The sequence below is a fragment of the Medicago sativa genome, chromosome 8 (assembly GCF_051527215.1).
Source record: "Medicago sativa cultivar Bolivia chromosome 8, Bolivia_mono, whole genome shotgun sequence".
Lineage (NCBI taxonomy): Eukaryota > Viridiplantae > Streptophyta > Magnoliopsida > Fabales > Fabaceae > Medicago > Medicago sativa.
In genome coordinates this window covers 85435353-85455498 of record NC_140756.1, presented here as the reverse complement: position 1 = coordinate 85455498, position 20146 = coordinate 85435353, and the positions used below count along the sequence as shown (strand labels likewise).

Sequence of the window (20146 nt, the reverse complement as noted above, 5' to 3'; positions counted from 1 at the left end):
GAAATTCTCAAAGGACTTAGGTAAAGCACACAGTAGGTGTAAGGCTTTATCCTCGTAATCCAGATTTACATCTATGTTCGCCAAAACATCAATAATCTTATTGAACTCCGTCAGTTGCTCCATTATAGGTTTTGACTCCACCATTCGGTAAAAGTAGAGTTGTTGTTTCAGACATTGTCTATGTGCCAAGGACTTGGTCATGTACAATGAATCAAGTTTATTCCAAATAGACACATCAGTAGTCTCCCTTGCTACCTCTCTCAACACCTTATCCCCAAGACACAGAATGATAGCGCGGACCGCTTTATCATTCATCTCCGTCTTCTCAACAGGTGTTAGATACGCAGGCATTTGTGCTTCTCCATTCAATGCTTCAACACATTTTTGTTGAATTAGAATTGCCCTCATCTTTACCTTCCACAACCCGAAGTCATTACTACCGGTAAACTTTTCAATATCCCACTTCGAACCCATGATACCTGGTTATTGATTTGACCTTTGCCCCACGGTAGGCGCCAATTGTTGTGAATTCGTTGTGAAAACCACACCAATAAAAACTTGATGCGTGAAGCAAATTAATACCAAGCAATCAATCAAGCGGGTGACAAAATAATTCAAACAAAAATAAACATCAAGAGATAAAGGAAGAAGGAGAACACAAGAATCTGTTTACCCAGTTCGGTCTAATGATGACATACTCTGGGGGAGAGAGAGCAGCTCTCCGTTCCACTATAATGATATGAGTTTCTTTACAAAGAGATATTGAAGGTTACAAGAATTAGTCTTCAAACCTAACTCTACCCTCAGTCCCAGCCTCTTTCCGTGACCAAGAGACTCAATCCTAATAGTGCTTTGTTCAAGGTGAATCAAAACAATCCCAACCCTAGCGTTTGTTGCCAAGAGAAATTCTCTATAAACCCTAGTTTGTATGTTAGCTTCTAAACCCTGTTTTTCTACACACATAATCATCTGATACAAGGCTTATATTTATAGTGGAAAGCATCCCTCAAAAAATGGAACAAAACAGGCCCACAAGCTGTTTTATTTTTCTCCTCCTGCGCGAAATCGGCCACCGAGCTTGCAAAATCGGCCACCGATTTTTCCAGAAACAAAAGTCTCCAAAAAACAAGTCAAAATCGGCCTCCGTATGGTACAAATCGGCCACCGATTTTGACAGATAGAATGCACATTTTTGAGTCACTTTTCAACAGAAAGATCATATACTGCTATCTCCAAGTATTGAGACAGAGTCAAATTCAATCTCTCATTATAAGAAATCATTGTTTGAAGCCTGTACATCACGGTTACTGCCGCTAGCGCTACCATTGCTGTTGCAGACAACATTTGCTCTTTCCTCATTTTCAGAACCTGCAACACCACCACTACTAGAACCTTCCACTTTGCCACACACGCGTCGCGAACGTTTTGATATTGAATTGTCCCGACTTCTGCCGCGCTTCTCATTTTTTGTCTAGATATCCAAAGGCAAAAGCTTCCAGCACTTTTGTCGGTGGTCGGTTTCTTGTGCTCTCCTCCGGGCTTGTATGTCAGGCTGCTGGTGCGAGTGATCAACCGGTTCGACATTTACACTGACCTCACCTGATTCCTTGATTGTATCAGTTTTCTGTATCTCAGACACTTCATCCACAAAAGGTTCATCAACATCAACTTCTGGTGAGAAAGGTAATTTAAGGTAATCATAGTTCATCAACATCAACACTGTTACTAGATTTTGGGTTGTAAGGACGGTTATGATTTACTCTGGGAGCCACATAATGAGCAGTTACAATCTCACAGAGTTGTCTGGATCGCGACAGAAACTGACCTCCTCTTGTTTTACTCTCGGAGCCACGAAGAAATTAGCGGTGTTGCCGTTTTTATTTCAGGCTACATGCAACTACGCTCCCGTTTTCATATTTTATAATAGGACCTAGATCAGTTATGTTATCAGATGAAGGCGCAAGCATTGCATACGCTTTTCCCTCCGGTATTTCTGGGCGAACCGGATCGGCTTGGTAGATTTTACATAATAAAATTTCTTATTGCCTATAAAGTTTCCCATAATAGAATGACAATATATCCTTCATTTTCTTATTGCCTATAAACCTTTTCACTTGAACGAAGTTCTTCCCAAATGTGTAAAAGCCAAGGACTAAATTGGCCTCTTCGATTCCAGTCCAGGTATCAGTTCGAGAACCATGAACAAGAATCTTCCCTTTATGTCTACTGCCAATAGCCTCAAGTTTAGGATTCATTCAACTTCTCATGGTCCAAGTCATTTTGAGTCTCTTAGAGCAACTTTAGTGCTTGTTCTACACACTGTTCTCTAAGCACAAGAACACAACAATTTTGTTCTATGCATTGGAGGAGGGTGACGTGGATGACAGCTTGGAGAACGGTTCTTGTGGGGGAACTAGTTCTTGCAGGTTCTGCGTCAGAGAAAAGAAAGCAAAGAGAGAGAAAAGAGGAAAAGAAAAGGAAAAGAAGGGTGGGGAGTGGGGACACGCTGGGGAAAGAGAAAGGGAAATGGGTTTAAGTTTTTGAAAAATAATAAGTATTGAAATAAATAAAAATATGTGGGGCCAATTGTGGGACCCTATAATGTAAGTTAAGAACACAAATATTGTTCTTTGCATTGGAGTAAAAATGAAAGGATGTTCTTAATACACATGTGGCACCTTTGGACCCCACCAAAATGCTTCAAGAACACAAATATGGTTCTAGCATTGGAGATGCTCTTATGCGTTCTCGTTTTTGAGATTCAATTTTATTGATGACTCCAGTTGACTTGATTCGTGTTTTGGTGGACCGTCATTGTTGTTCTCTGCTCCATGCTTTATCCAAATTATTTGAAAGTTATGGAGTATAGTTTCTGCTTCATTAGTGTTCCTTTGAAACCAACAATACTCAGATTTTGAAATTAAAGTAGGAAGTTCAACCTGGTACAGATATTTCTGGATCACCAATAACACCTTAAGCAATGGACCACTCTGGAAGAAGTGATTGTTCATCTGGTTGCTCATCAATACCATTCACTAGGTTATAATTAACTTGAACTGCATTCACCTGTCCGAATATTTAAATATATTTGCAAACTCAGTTTGCTCTTCTCTTTTTTATGAACATCACCTAAACTATATTGTTCAGATTTAAGATTTTCAACCTGATAAAGTGTTTGTAATGAAGTGATAACAGAAACAAACTAGCAAGAATAGATACAGGTTATCACAATGGATGGATTAGTGAATGAGAGAGAACAGCTTTTGATTTTGGAGTTACAAAACAAAGGTGAAAAAGAGAAAGGTTTAGCGTGTCAAGCGAGCAAGTCCCACATCGGCTAGTGTAGCAGGGAACGTAAGCTTCTTGTGTTATAAAAAGAAAGAGCTTCTCTGATTTGAAATCACGGAACCGTGTGATAAGCACAAAGCGAACTATTCTTTCGCCTTTTACTAAAGAATACCGTGTGCGTGTCACTTTAAGCGGTATACGCTTATTTTTGGAAGGGTTCTCGAAAAGAGAGCCCTGCAATATAGTTCAAATTTTTCTTTTAATTTTATCGTTTGATGCTGATGGAAACGCGTTGCCGTCTTGCAGAACAAAAAATTAAATATTATTTTTAAAAAAAGACTATAGCCGTTTTATACTGGTAAGAACGATATACCTGTGGATCATATAAGTGAAATATATTTTTTTGAATTTGTAAAGAATAAAATGATTCTATTAATATTTTTTGTTTTAAGTTATTTATTCAAATTTTATTTGTTTCAAATATTGATATGTTTTGAAAATTGTGCTAATTTATTCCTAAAAAACTTAAAAATTATTTTTCTCAAAGGTTAAAATGGTATTATATTAATCAAACTGATCAAATTTTTCCAACACAAGCAATTTCATAAAAGACTCGGTGCAATTTATTAAGTTTTTTAGGAATAAATTAGCACAAATAGGAGAGAGATAGATTTCATACCGAAGAGGGTTAAACCAGTAATGATAATAAAAAATTAAAGTAGTGTATATCCTTTCAACCACGAATATTCTCCTCCGCGTACTAAAAAGTGCATCTATTTCTTTCTTTTCAGATAACCCACACACAAGAGAGCTAAGTAATCTTCAATCTTGAACTTGTCTGCCTAGAAAAGCCACATGAATAGCAAAAATGCTTAAGATGTTTTGTATTGTCACCGTGACCGAATTGAAACCAAGGACCAAATTATACCAAAAAAATCGCATCTGACAAATATATGATCCGCATCTTCATTCATGTCACAATCTCCCACACACCTTCCCCCCACGTCTAAATAGATTAGCTTTAGTTGGGATACAGTTGAGAAGCAGACGCCAATCGAAAGGACTAACCTTAAAAGATACCGCTTTAAGCCATAAAATATGAGAATAATCAGATGTATTGTTATTGGTTGTCGATGTCAAGTAATGATAGGCACTACTGATGGTATAATGTTTGGAATGATATTTATTAAATTATCTTAATAAATATTTGTTATTTGTGGAATTTTAACATGTGCCCTGGACACGTGTTAGCATGATGCCATGACCCTTGAATAATTTAAGAGATAATGAATAAAATGAAACAAAATTTTTCAATTGATTATATATATATATATATGCATGTGTCTTTTCCGTTAGAAAACTCGACTCGATTCCAACAATCTGACAAGAATTTTCTTTCCCATCCTCCTGACTTCTCGCACGTTCTTAAAAATTTCAAAGATGCCCTTCGATTTTTGGATTTTATAATCTAAAATGAGATTTTCCCCCCTCATTTTGTGATTTTTTTTCCTTCCACCACTTAGGATTTTAAAATCCGAAATACAAAAACTTTTGAATTTTATAATATGAACGCCCTACATGCTTCAAAGTAGGATGTGTAAGGGATGTTCGGATTATGAAATCAAAATACTTATTATTATTTTTTTACTGAAACACCAATGATCTTTTCTTCTGGTTGTATGTAAGTTGATAGTTTGATTCTTTTCCAAGTAAATGCTTATCAATTATTTAAACTATAACTGCAGTGCTTTAATTGTATTGAATTTGAATTGAACACCCTTGCTTTTATTTTGATCATCATTTAGGAGTTCGCCGAACCAAACCACATTATCATCCATTGCATAAATAAACCTACCGTTAAACATATTAGCCAACTTTGTTACTCCTATTAAACAGAAGTTTCAGAAGCCCTACATAACAAGTTACACTGTGATAAAATTTATTTATAAATATTCCTAATTTTAATCATTGAGATGATATATTTGTAGATTTCTGGGAATTAAATGATAGAAATATACTACATGCATATGTTTGTTATAAATTTACTAAATTTTGTTCCCAAGTATTAATTGTTCCTGGAATAGAAAAAATTTCCCAAAGAAAATTGTGGGAATAAAGTTTTCATGGAGACAGAAATAAATTCATGTATAACTACCTATTATAATATCTATTTATATGGTTCCTATGAATATTAAAACGTTAACCAAACATCTTTTATCCAAATAACTTGGAATAAAATTTTCATCTTTATATTTCAAGGAATATTATTCCTAAAAAATAAATTTGGTAAACTTGAAACAAACATACCAATGTTTTTAAACATTTTATACTTCTCTTTGTCAATGTTATTTTGTCATTTCGTTTTTAGAGTTAGTTAAGAGTTAGTTGCTGTATTAGAGTTGTAAAATTTAATTACTTGTTAGTTAAGAGTTAGTTGCTGTATTAAAGCAGATATGAAGCAGCTATAAATATCATATTTAATGTACTCCTAAAATATCGACACGGTATTTTTAAGTATTCATGGGCATGTACGTCTTTTTTTAGGGTTAAATATGGTTTTGGTTCCTATAAATATAAATATGTTAACTTTTTTTTTTTAGTCTCTCTAAAAAATTTCTTCAACTTTTAGATCCTATAAGTTTTTCATCTTCACTTTTGGTTCATCTTTTAAAGTAAACTCATGTAGAATTTATATTTTTGAATAAAATTTGTAGAAAAATTTATATTATTATAAGAATCTCTCCAAAAAAAATTAGAATTTTTTAACAAAACATGAATTAAATATGAATTTTTATATTTTTGGAGGTTAAAAATTCATATTTAATTTATGTTTTAATAAAAAATTCTAATTTTTTTTTTGGGAGAGAGTTTTACAATATTCTACATATTTCTGCAAAATTTCATTCAAAGCATACAAAAATTAACTTGAAAAAAGGGACGAAAAGTAGTGATTGAAAATTTTATAGTGACTAAAAGTTGAAGGAAAATTTTAGAAGGACTAAAACAAAAAATTGGTATATTTATAGGGCCAAAAACATATTTAACCCTTTTTTTAATAAAAAATTTGGTTAAATAATTAATTAAAATTTAACAACAAAATGTCCATCACATTTGTTTTCTTTTTTTCACCGAAACATAAGAATATTTATACATAATAACATCCATTCATTTCCTTTCTAACAAAAAAAAAAAAATCATCACATTCAACAAAAACATAAATATTCTTTCTAGTTTCTAGCTCATAAAATAGCAAAGGTCCTTGCATGAACAAACACACATTCAACAAAAGCATAAAGGTCTTGTAACAAAAAAAAAAAAAAAAAAGCATAAAGGTCTTTTAATATGTGTCCTTACAAGAACATATGCTGCTAAGTAGATACTGCCAGTCATATTCAATCTCTCATTGTAAGACATCATTGTTTGAAGCCTCCGTTACTGCTAGCACTGCACTGCCATTACCGTTGGAGACAACCTTTGCTCCTTCCTCATTTTCAGAACCTGCAACACCACCACTACAAGAACCTTCCACTTTACGACACACGCGTCGCGAAGGTTTTGATATTGAACATTTCCCCTGACTTCTGTTGCGCTTCTTTTTATCTAGATATCCAAATGCAAAAGCTTCCGGCACTTTCTCCTGAGGTGGAATCACTGTTGCATTTTCCTCTAGATCAATGAGCTCAGGATTGCACGCAACTTTAGCGAGGATATCAGATATAGAATCGAAATATTGTACCCTCTTCAGTAAATTCCTTGAAAACTGTTTAACTCGAGGGACAAGGAAGACCAGAGAATTCTTAGAAGGAACATAATTATAACATCGAGGTTCCTCCGAGTGCCAACCTCTTGCACGTAGACGAGGCCAAACGGCTTCCCAAAAGAGATCATCAGTTCGAGCTTTAGTTAATCTGAAGTTTCCTGTCAGAAAGCTTATTATTTCTGAAGGTTCAAGCATTGCACGCGCTTTTCCCTCCGGTATTTTTGAAGGACCGGCCAGAACAGCTTCAGTGGATTTTACAGAATCAACATGGAGGCATGTAATAAGATCTTTTTTCCCTTTACCGATTCCTAATCCCTCAGCAAGGGCATTGAGCCCAATTAAATTTTTCAGAGTCAAAAAATAATCTTCTGGACTAATTTTCCTGGCTGCAAATATCTTTGACACCTACCAATCAATTGAACATAGCAAATAATAAGTATGGAAGACAAATCAATAAGTATAGATCCAATCCATAACAGTGGAGTAGCAATGATATTAAAATGAAAAGCTTTGAAATTGTTTATGTCATTACCTCAAGTAATTCATTTTGAACTTCCTCCAGTACATTCGGTATCAGACGAAACAAAAGCTCCTCTTGCCTTGATTCATCGAAAATTTTATGCAAGTTGCATTTCTTACTTTTCTTTACCCTACATCCATACCATCTCTGATATTTGTCAGACTTATGAAATTTTCCATAATAAAATGACAATATATCCTCCGTCTTCTTATTGCCAATAATTTTTTTCACTTCAACGAAGTTCTTCCCAAATATATATAAACCAAGGACTAAACCGGCCTCTTCGATTTCAGTCCAGTTGTCACTTCGAGAACCAGGAACAAGAATCTGTCCTTTACGTCCATGCTCCTCATGCATCCCAATCTTTGTTTCTTCCCGAATATCATAACTCTTTATCCAAGTTATTGGGATAGGTAATCCTATTTGAAAGTTGTGGTGTATACTTTCTGCCTCGGTGTTATTTTGCAACAAAAAATACTCAGACTTTGAAATTAAAATTGGAAGTTTGGCCTGGTAAATCTCACCCACCTCAACAGATGTTTCCGGATCATCGAAAACACCATATTTAATGGACCACGGAAGTGATTGTTTATCTGGTTCAGCTGCATTCACCTGTCCAAAAATTTAAATATATTTAAAGAGAGCATATACTATAGTTGGTGTTAAGGCAAATTGAGTTTGCTCTTGTCTCTTCTTAAAACATTGAAACATGAATTTATTAGTGGCTAATTTGATTTGTAGAAGAAACAAATTCATTACAAAATTATGAAAATAATTACACTATGAAATTAAGAAGAAATAATGAGAAATTAAGCTATTATACTATATAAGATAGTATTATTAATTTTTATAAGACTTGTGCAATGTTGTGATTAATTCACACCGCGACAACCACAATGTGCAATGCAATATCCGTAACAATCGAAATTGCGACATCTTAACGCAACCACAGACTTGACTGAGACCGTTATTTAAAACCTTGGATACGATATATGATAGAATTTTATGACGATGTTTGACTCATGTAACTGACTCCACTTAGTGAAATAAGACTTGGTTGTTGTTGAAATAAAAAAAATTAAAATTTCTATATTTTTAAAAAAAAATAAATAAATTAGGCTCTAGTTCTCAAAGGATATGCTCGGTAACTTGTGCGACTTGATGATAAGTAAAGTTTGACTAAGAATTTTTTCAACTATGGCTTAACTTTAGATTCTCCTGAATGGATTCAACCTTTAATGAAAGTTCATTAACTAGTTGAGTGCAACCACTTGGAGCAACGGTGAATATTAATATTATTTAATATCACTTAAAACATTAAACAAATAAAACATACTCTACAAATACCGCAAATTAAACAATAACAATTAGTCCTGTAAATGCAATTCAATTGGTAGCTCCATAGACATTTAAAGGGATCGGGGTTCGAACGCCGAATTCTCCACACTTATAGTGTGTAAGTCTAGTCACTAAACTGCTTAACAAAAAAAACAATAACATTTAAAAAAAACAATTATACATAAGAAAAACTCATACTTCATAATTAACAACATCAACAACAACAAAAATCATAAGAAGAAGAAATGAATATACTAATCAAATCCATTTTCATGAAACAAGAGAGACCCATAATCCAAAGATGAAAACTTTAAAAAATTGTTCTATAGACACCTATCAATTGCTGACACACATCAAATTACTCAAAAAATCCTCAACGGATTTTTTTTTCCGTGAAGAAACTAAATTAGCTCATCCAAATTGAGACTGGGGAGAATTGAATCTGAGATCTTGAGGCACACTCCAAGATCTCAAGTCAATACCACAAGGTCAACCCAAGTAGGTTAAACCTCAACGAAAATTAATTACTGTTACAGAAACTTTTTAAATAGGTGTAAAAAATTGTTGAACAACAATTAACTATTTTTTAATTACTGTTTTGAAACAAACAATAGTACAATAGTTAATTGTTGTTCAACGAACGATAATAGCTGTTTGTGAGCAATTGCTAGATGTCTAACAATCTTCAAAACTTTATACAAATACGTGAAAACCCACTAAACACATTACAATCACAAAAAAGCGACGCAATTAAGAGCAATTAAGTCAAAGCTGAAAACATAATGAGGAAAAGAAAAACAACACGAGACAAACATAATATGATAAACAAATAACAGACAGGAGACTGAAAAACACCAAAAAACACAAACAACAGATTTTTTCACTAAGAACTCCAACAAAATGATTTACAAAAATTCGAGTTATTTTGTATGAAAAGATATATTAGTGTACGACAAGCAAAGCACGAGAGAAAATAAAATAAATTTCAAAAAAATAGTGTTAGTTAGTTACCTCCATGGAAGCAGAAGAAGGATAAGAAAACCCAGGGGAGACCCGCATGAAGCTGCAAAAACGGATCGTGATGGTTATACACCGATCTGTAAGTTGTAGACTGAAAATAAAGAAAACGTCAAGAAAACAATTATATACAAAAAATTAGATATCATATATTTATGTATAAATATATGGATACTTACATGCGCGCACACATGCACATAGAGTTGTTGTGTGTATTATAAAGAGAAAGTTGTTACCTTGTTGCGTTATGAAAGAAGAAGTTTAATGATTACGAATGAACGAGGGTTGAACTCTGTGGGTGAAGGAACGACGGAGGAGGCGAAGAAAGAGAAAGCACAATATTTTTTACAAGAAAATAAAAACCCAAATAGTTCTCCTTTGCTTGGCCTCTTGTCGATATATTGAGAAAAGGAAAGGGATATACAAGGAAACTAATAAATAAAAAAAATTAAAAAAAAGAGTATATCAACATGTGCTTTAGCGCGTGAAATGATGTAGTCACACGTGGCGATGAAGATCCCAATCCTACTCAAGTGAAGAGTAAAGAGTGTGATAGAGAGGGAGGATGATGAGATCCTCCTGCGTGAATTAAGTCCAATAATTTTTTATTTTTTTTAAATGGCAACCATTTTTTTCTCGTGGAGTTAATGCAAGATGCAAAAACACTCGCAGAAGTAAAAAACTAAAAGATGCCGCATATATACGGAGCACCCTATCACAACACCACAATAACCAAAACAAAAAACCACGAGACCAAGCAATCAAATTTTTAGAAATTAAGTGCGATAATTGAGTTTCAGAAATTTTCAGTCTCCAGAAAATACCTTTGATAAGCAATTTTACGTTACCATATCTAGTTTCGTTCACACACACGTGTCAAGTTTATGTTTTTTTTAACTTTTTTTCTATATTTTTCTACGTTTTTTTGTCTACATTTTTAAAATTGTACAAAATTAAGAAATGTAATTAATTTTGTATATGAAAGAAAAACTATGAATTACACTATTTTACAAAACAATAATGCTAAATATCGCGATAAATCTTTGCATGAAGCAATCACGACTAAAACCATTTCCTGCTTTTATTCCATCAAATCCGAAATTAAAGTGATAAAAAGCAGTGTTCTCATTTCCTTTTAAACTAAAAAACACGCTTCTTCGTGATAAAAAGTTTCACTATATAACATTGCTCTTTACAAACACGCTTCTTCGTGATAAAGAGTTTCACTATATAACATTGCTCTTTACAAAATTATCTTTAATTAAGATTATGAGATACATACATGAAAAAAATAGAAAAGAAAAAAAGAATAATAACTAGGAAGAGACATAATAGAAAAATCAACGTTAATTAATATGTCATTAGTATTGAAAAATGACATATACGTTTTTTTAATGGCAAAATGTAAGTATGTTATTTGTTGTTATGTGAGTTTTTCTCCTTCCACTTGAACCACACACCTCTAACTCTTTAACCCTTAGCTCAAACTAGTTGAACTACTCAACCCCCAAAATGATATATACGGTTAAATAACTTTTTTCTAGAATCACATTTATTATGGGACGAATAGAGTAACTCCCAATTCAATCAAGTTATGCAGAATGCAGATGGGTAGCGCACTTGGTTGAGGTAGGGGATTAAAGGAGTTATGGGGTTAAAGATTCAGAGTTCGAATTCTGGCAAAGAAAATTACTAACATAATAACAATTAACATACATACATTTGTCATTAAAAAAATTACTAACATAATAACAATTAACATACAAACATTTGTCATTAAAAAAAAATTAAGCATTTCATTACTTTTTTACTCTCAATTCAATCAATTCTTATTGTTGTAAATATGGATTTTGACAAACAAAGATAATGTTGGCTTCTAAGGTAAAAGAAGCTACTTTAAGTTTAAAGGTAAAAGTAAGAGGTTTAAAAATAACGTTAAAGTTGTTTGATAAAAAATGGTCTTTTCTATTTAAAATATGGGTCATGTTAACCGATGCATTTAGGACACTGGTTAAGGAAGACAAAAAAAGAAAGTTTTAATTTAAAAATATAACTTTTAAAACTTTTTCTACCAGTGCCCCCTGGGGCACCGGTTAACAATTTCCTTATATATGTGTATGTGTGTGTTATAAAAGGTGTTTGATAAGTATATTCTAATAAAAAAGTTCTTATTTTATCATAAATTATAATAAATTATTAAAACATTTCAAAATCAAAAACTAATTTGCAAAAATATTATAATCATAGTCCTAATTTGAAAAACAAATCATAAATTTTCATATTAAATATTTTTTAAGATGTTTTATAAACGAAGATTCATCCATAGATATTACAAAAAAAAAATTAAAAATATATTAAAGTGTTGGATAAAATTCATGAATAAGAACATACATTTTTGTATCACTTTATTTTTAATAAATTTATTTTAAACATTGATTGGATATATCATCATAGTATACCCCTCCGGTCCTAGTTATAAGAAAAATTTGATTTTTTAGATTCATTAAGTAATTGATGTATCTTATTTAGAATATAGACCGAATACATCATTTATGCAATGAATTAAAAAAGTTAAATGTTTTGAAAGCCCTATTTAAGTTCGTATTTCATTTTGTTTACTTTATTCTACATTTGTGAGTAGCGGTGGACAACGGTCGGGTTCGGTCGGAATTCGGTCCGAGAACCCCAAACGAAAGGTAACCGCGGTTGGTAGAATATAGTCCGTTTCCATCCATGTGAACGCTCGGTTACGGCGGTTGACGGGTTCGTTGGAACGCGGTTTATGCGGTCGGTGGACACGGGTATGAAAGCAGTAGGATAAAATTTTGTTCGTTAAGAGGAAATATAGTACTCCTTCCTCCGTCCTCTCTTTAACATTTTTTCTTTGCATCTCAAAATAATTGTCACTAGTAGTATACCCTTATTTATTAAATTTTATCCAATTTAACAACTTCACTAAGTACAATTAATAAGGTATAATATTAATTTTACCATTAAAAATCAACCAAATTAATCATTTCTTTAAAAACCGCACAAACCTTAAACCAAATTAATTATTTTGGAACGGAATGAGTATATTTGTACTCCCTCTAGTTACTATTATAAGCAAATTTCTAATTTTTAGATTCATTCAATAAATGATGTATGTGGTCTATATTATAGACCACATACATCATTTATTGAATGAACCTAAAAAGTCAAAATTTGCTTATAATAGTGACCGGAGGGTATGAGTATAAGTCACTGAAGCAACTTGAATCGCAGGTAGTCCTTAGTAGTAGAAGAAATTCAATTGGAATCTAGATTGATGCTCCAGATTTGTGATTGGTCAGTGATAAAACAGTTGAAGAAATTTAATGATGTCAAAGTTAGTATCAAAGTTATCTTGTGTGCTATGCGAGTAGGACATGATTTCAAATTTTCTTTTCAGGGCAGGAAGCAGAAACGTGTCAAATGCCGTAGGATTAATCCAACATTAAGCATCTCCAAAGGGTTCTTACTTAACAAGGACCATTCTCTGTTAAGGACCCTCCATTGGAGGAAGAAAAAATGAGTCCCCATTAAGGAATGGGCAAGTATATAAGGACCCTCTCTCTCCTAGGTAACTAACGGGTCCCACGTTTAAAAAAGTAATAAAAAGTGTACTACTTGGTCCCACTTGCATAAAGGAGTAATAAAATATGTACTACTTGGCCCCACTTGTACAAATGAGTAATAGATAAACTATTTTTGTTTAATATGTAAAGATATTGAGACATATTTGAATATTTTTCATTGGAGTCATTATTAGTGTATTGTCATTGGAGTCATTGAGTCCTTAATAGGTACTTTTATTAAAAAATTATAAATAAGTGATGTGTCACGTGAGGTCTATTTAAGGAGTCTTTGTTAGGAAACTACCATTGTGGATGCTCGAGCTACGGAACCTTCACTTTCAGAGCAAAAACATTTTTGAGGAATGCTATCTACAGGCGAAATGGCAGTCGCTAACAAACACACGCTTGAGTATTGGGACACGTCACTATCTTTTCCTAATTGGTTACCGGTTAACCGAGCATCCACAATGGTAGTTTTCTAACAAGAACTCCTTAAATGGACCCCACGTGATACATCACTTATTTATAATTTTTTAATAAAAGTACCTATTAAGGACTCAATGACTCCAATGGTAATACATTAATAAGAACTCCAATGAAAAGTACTTAAATATGTCTCACTATCTTTATATCATTAAACAAAAATAATTTATCTATTACTCTTTTTTACAAGTGGGATCAAGTAGTACACATTTTATTACTCCTTTATGCAAGTGGGACCAAGTAGTACACATTTTATTACTTTTTTTAAACGTGAGACCCGTTAGTTACCCAGGGGAGAGAGGGTTCTTATATAGTTGCTCGTTCCTTAACGGAGACTCATTTTTTCTTCCTCCAATGGAGGGTCCTTAACGGGGGAGTGGTCCTTGTTAAGTAAGGACCCCCCATTGGAGATGCTCGTAGAGTATTTTTAGCATTTTATTTTTATTTCTTTTAACCTTTGATATCGTCAAAAACTCTTCGTCTACAACAACTTTTCAGCGCCTTCTTCATCCTACCATTGTAAGACAGCCTTGAACTTCATTCTCCATTAAACTGACATGAAGCTATGACATGCAACTGTTCAAACCTTCATCTAACAACACCAGCACTTCAAATCAGGCATCACATGAAAAGAAAACTTTTCCTCTACCTTCATGACCAAATCGCAGCCAATTTCATAAGGGTCGAACACCCCCACGATAATCACTGAAGCCAACACTTCTAACTCATCCTTATAACCATGTCCTCCACCCATGGTCACACCTGTAGATCCTTAGTGTCTCTGATGCAGATCAATTTATAAATTTACTTTTTAGAATGAAAATAATTTAAGTTTCTAACTTGAACACATAACAAAATATAATAGAGAAGACGGATTGTTGGGTCGGTGTCAATGATGATTTTTTTGGGATACATCCTAAGATCCAGAAGAAAAAAAGATTTGCTCAAAATAAATAAATGCGATCCAGGAAAAAAAGAAAAGCCTTGCTGAAAGTAGATAAATAAAAAATGTTTAAAATAACCAAACTTGTATAGCCAGTAACTGAGAACCGAGCGATGAGGTGGTTTACCATTTGAGCGAGTTTCCGCGAGCGAGTGCGAAAGCGTTTGTGGCTAGCACTGCTCAACATTTTTTTTACTTTTAAACAACCAACAGATCATTCTTTTTATAAATTCACATTTCATTAATCCCAACATTATAAAGGATATGGATGGAACCTTCACTTTTCAGAGCAAAAAAACATATTTTACTCTTAAACAACCAAAATATCATTCTTTTCATGAATTCACATTTTCATCCACCAAGTCCATCTTGAAGGCTTGAAGCAATTATCTAAGTAGGCTATTAATAGTGATCTCAACCGTAAATGCTATAATGTTTCTCAACAAAAAATCCTAAACTGCAAAATGAGCTAAAATGTAGCATCACAAGCGAGTTACTGCTATCTCAACTTTCACTAATTCATTGGAACATTAGCCCAGATCCAAATTGAATCAGTCTTTCTGTTGAGTCCATATCTTCACAGTCTTATCATTGCCGAGTGCACCTGAAGCAATCATGTTCTCCGTAGGGTGACATGAAACAGATACAACAGAATCAGTATGACCTTCCAATTTCTGTACAATTTTCCTCGACTGCAGACCCCACAAGTATATACAATTATCTTCCGAACCACCAACAACATACTTCCCATTTGTTATGGAAAAAGAGGATGAAATGCAGTATTTTGAATTAACATGACCGGTGTAAGTCTTCAGAAACTTCCCAGTAGAATAGTTCCAAAGCCTCTGCAGGGACAAAAAAATTCCCCATATAAGTCAATAAAAACTTGAACAACTAATCTAGGTACTTGTATGTCAATCCCTTCCAGAGACCTCAACTATATTTCCAAAGTCCAGACACACTATAACACATTGAAACGTGAAGAATAAGAAAAGAAAGCCCAACAGCACAGACAATTGACCAACCAAATAAACTACATTATGAGATGCAAAAAAATGAAAATCTATCACATTAGTCAAATAAGCCATTACACAAATATAAAACATAATATTGCCAAAATAAAATAAAAAATAGACCCTACTGAAGAAACACAACAGCATAGAGTAATGTAATTCATATAGTTTTTTCATAGCTATATAGCCACAAATATATAAATTTTATTTTCTAATAAAAATGTACTTGTTTTTAGTCAAGTATAAATTAAAAAGGCCTGCAATGAAGATTGTGGCATCAGAAATCATAATTTTTTGTCTCATAGACCAAATTGCAATTCCAAATGGGATTATATCAACAATATTTTACTGCAAGTCTCTATTCTAACTAGGGGGTCTGTACGGTACCGTAAGGTCAGTACTCCAAAAGCACAAGAATGAGTTCCTATAATGGCCGACCAAAGGAGCCCAAGTTCCCACCGAGCGAGCCTATGGTGGCCGACCAAGAAGTCAGCCTACCTGAGGATACCCACACGACTGACCAGGAGAGCCATTAATCCCACTTATCACGTGGTACCTCACCGTATGTCATTCAGTCATTTCCAGCACCACATTTGGATTTGGGCTTGACAATAATCAGATTTCTTGTATACACACTTATCCCATAAACCCTAGGGCGCCGCTCCTTCATCGGGGCCTGCATCCTAAGTTTAATTTCTAGACCAGAACAGGGTCAAATCAAATATATCTGATGTGAACTCTATTAAATTGGAGTCATATCAGGTTATAAACTGCATCTGACTGATTCTCTATTCAATTGGAGTCATGTCAGCTGTATTTGACTAGAGTCACATCAGCGACATTTGAGTGCAACTCTATATTCAAATGGAGTTGAATCAACAATATTTGACTACAATTCTCTATTCAATTCGAGTCATTTCAGCTATATTTGAGCTCCAACCGGAGTTGAATCAACAATATTTGACTACAGATCTCAATTCCAAAATATTGCACAGAAAATAGACCCCACCGGAGAAACCCAACAGCATAGACTATAGAGTAATATAATTCATTTAGCCTTTTCATATAGCCATACAGCCAAGGATCCCACACACATAATATAATTGATTTTTATGTTAAGTCTTAAAAAGGTCACGGTTAAAAAAAAAAAAAAAACACTAGTGTAAACAGGCCCACGGTTAAAAAAAAAGAGCAAGCCCAATAGTTCATAGCAATAGCAAAGATCAAGTCCCAGGATGTAGGATCACACGATCTTACGTGCCACAGCACCTCGACCATGCTTCGACTTTACTCTGGTTTGGTTTTCCTCAGTTTTTTTGCCATTTTTCCTCTGTTTTTTGCCGTTTTTCCTCTGTTTCCTCTATTTTGTTGCTTGATTCCTCTCTTTTTCCTCCATTATCTCTGTTTTTATGCTTGGTTTCTCTGTTTTCCCTCTATTTTTTCTATCTATTTCTCTCAACTCTATCAACAACCTACCGATCCTACTTACAAACCGTGTTATGTTCCTCGTGTTTACGTTCTTTCAACGGCAGACCGATCCTACGTAGGATCTCGATCCTGACTACATTGGTTCATAGTCATACAGTTACAACCCTAGATTTGAATCATAACAACAGTGTTACAGAAACATGCCCTCTCCTGCTATGTTTCTTCACTCCTAAAACTATGAGAAAGGGTTATCCGAACTTCATCTTCTACTACTCTGCACTTTGTCCTCCCTTATTCTTTCTAGTACTTAGTTAGCTTCTTCTTCTTCTATGTTGCATTAAACAGCAACGCAGTAAGTTTTCATGGGTGAAGCGGCCGTTTTGACTGAGTTATCACCGCTCCGCTCCACCGATATCTTTTATTGGGTGAATATCGAAAATATTTGACTGCAATTCTATATTCCAATTGGAGGTCACTTATATCAAATACTAACTGCAACTATATATTCAATTAGAGCCATATCAGCTATATTTGACTATGATTCTCTATTCAATTGGAGTCACATCAACTGTATTTGAGTGCAACTGTATTCAATTGGAGTCTTGACAACAATATTCGACTGCAATTCTCCATACCAATAGAGAATTATATCAACAATATTTAACAGCAAATCTCTATTCAAATGGGGTTATATCAGCTATAATTTTCTACATTTAAAGGAATGAATCACACGCGACAACCGTAAATTAAAAATGAAAGTCGAGTAAATGAGAGATATTACCAGATTATTGTCCAATGTACCAACAAGGATAAACTTCGCATTAGGCGAAAACTTGACATACGAAACAGGAGGATTCTCGTCATCAATAAGAGTCTTGATACAATGACCAGTAGAAGCATCCCAAATCCTGCAAAGACCATCATAACTACTGGAAACAATAAGAGTCCCATCGCGACTAAAATCAACGGCAGTGACCGGATCAGAATGCGCAGGTAAAACCTTAAGACACTTCCCAGACTTAACATCCCAAACCCTAACAGTCTCATCAAACGAACCAGAAACAATAACATTACTCTGAGGATTGAAATTAACACAGAAAACGTAATTGGTATGACCGTGAAGAGTCTTCACAAGCGAACCCGTCGGAACATCCCATAACCGGATGGTTTTGTCGTCGGAGGCGGAGACAAGGTAGCGGGAATCGGAGGAGAAAGCGAGGTCGGAGACGCCGTGTTGGTGGCCTTCGTATTGTTGCATAGGAGAAAGAGTGAGGCTGTTGGAATCGGAATCGGAGTTAGTGAAGCCGTAAGTGCGGAGGGTTTTGTCGGCGGAGGAGGAGGCGAGGAGACGGCCGTTGGAGGAAAATTTGACGGCGGAGATGGCGCGTTTGTGGCCGGTTAGGGTTTGGGAAAGTGTGTAGGGTTTGTAGTTTGAGGAATCACAATCCATTGGTTCTTCTGTCGCCATTTTTGTTTTCCCTCTCGTTTACAACTTCAGTTCAATTCGCTTCTTAAACACTCGCTTCAGTTTTTATCGCTTGCACTTTCATTCATTAGAGAGTAAAAGGAGGGGATTTTTTTTAAAACAACTAGTTACAAACCCGTGCTTCGCACGGGGGTTAGCTACTTTTTTGACAAAATATTATATCGGACGGATAGATTGCGAAATGACAGATAATTATAAACCATAACACAATATTTAGAGTACTCCTGCATCACGGGTTAGAAAATGAAATGTTAAAAACGGCTTATCACGAGTAACAAATGAAAACGTCAAGGACTTTATTGTAGAGAGAGATAGAAAGCAAGTTGCAGCGAAGAAAACAATTGAGAAGGCTAAACATGCATTGGAAAAGTAGTGGTTTTCAACAACTCAATAACCGTAAAGTTAATTTAGTAGAATAATTGTGAACTGTGTACTTGATTTGATCCACCACCCCTGCACTATGCAGAGTCAATCTAACCTCATGGGTACCCATTATACGGGTACTCGTGGGTATTCAGGTATCCATGGGTACCCATGGAGTTTTGAATTTATTTATTTTTTGGTACAAATAAAAACTTTTTTAATTACCAAAAACCTCAACTTTTAAACATCCATACATAATCCGTTCAAAATTTCATAATCCTTTTTTATGGAAAAAAAATCAAAAACTCCAAAAAAAAATTCATCAAACTCATAGACAATTGCAAATCCTCATCATCCAAGCCTAGAAAATAAAATTTCTTTGAAAAAAATCTCATAAAAAATGATAAGATATTGTAATTTTATAACATAAAGGACTAAATCGTGATAAAAAAAATAAAGGACGAAAGTGTTACCTAAAATAAAGTTAAGGGACTAAATGTGTAATTTTGTCTATAAAATTCGATCGGGGCAGTGAGGAGATAATTGAATGTATTTGAAATCCATGCATCAATTATTCTTAAGAAAAGTAAAATAAAATTATTCATACAAAGGTTATACATGTGAAATTCACATCAATGCTAATAACAAAAACAGAATTGCTATAATGTGTACTCACATTGAACCTATAGTGACATGCCATTTAAAACAAAAGTCATTGGTGAGAATTGTAGAAGAACAAACTGCTAACCAAAAATTACATCAGTAAAAGTCTTGTCTATGAACTATAGCTGATAACCTTTTGAATTGTAAAAGAATGGATAATAATTATTGTAACAAAATCTCTAAATTCAATTCAAACTTTAAAATAAATGTTTGCTATGAATTCAAAAATATTAGAATCAACAAAACGA

General features: G+C 34.0%; 1 protein-coding gene, 1 non-coding gene and 1 pseudogene across 2 annotated transcripts; 1 reads left to right on the top strand and 2 right to left on the bottom strand.

The window, feature by feature from the left end:
- Positions 1-455: 455 nt before the first annotated feature.
- On the bottom strand, positions 456-14756 carry LOC146902575 (uncharacterized; annotated as a pseudogene).
- Positions 3407-3523, top strand: LOC146902576 (U5 spliceosomal RNA). The gene has a single exon (XR_015024457.1). It is a non-coding gene; the product is annotated as a U5 spliceosomal RNA (small nuclear RNA).
- Positions 14757-15226: 470 nt separating the features above from the next.
- On the bottom strand, positions 15227-18887 carry WDR5A (Transducin/WD40 repeat-like superfamily protein). Its single transcript, XM_085739312.1, has 2 exons — positions 18168-18887; positions 15227-15790 (listed from the first exon to the last, which is right to left on the bottom strand). The coding sequence occupies exons 1-2, from the start codon at positions 18852-18854 to the stop codon at positions 15497-15499; spliced, it is 981 nt and encodes a 326-aa protein (XP_085595438.1). The 5' UTR covers positions 18855-18887; the 3' UTR covers positions 15227-15496.
- Between the last annotated feature and the right edge of the window lie 1259 nt (positions 18888-20146).

Excerpts from the sequence above, each read along its gene's own strand:
- WDR5A (XM_085739312.1), bottom strand. The coding sequence starts at position 18,854 with ATGGCGACAGAAGAACCAATGGATTGTGATTCCTCAAACTACAAACCC. Across the intron at positions 15,791-18,167 it reads GTACATTGGACAATAATCTG|AGGCTTTGGAACTATTCTAC; the intron begins GTAATATCTCTC and ends TTGTCCCTGCAG.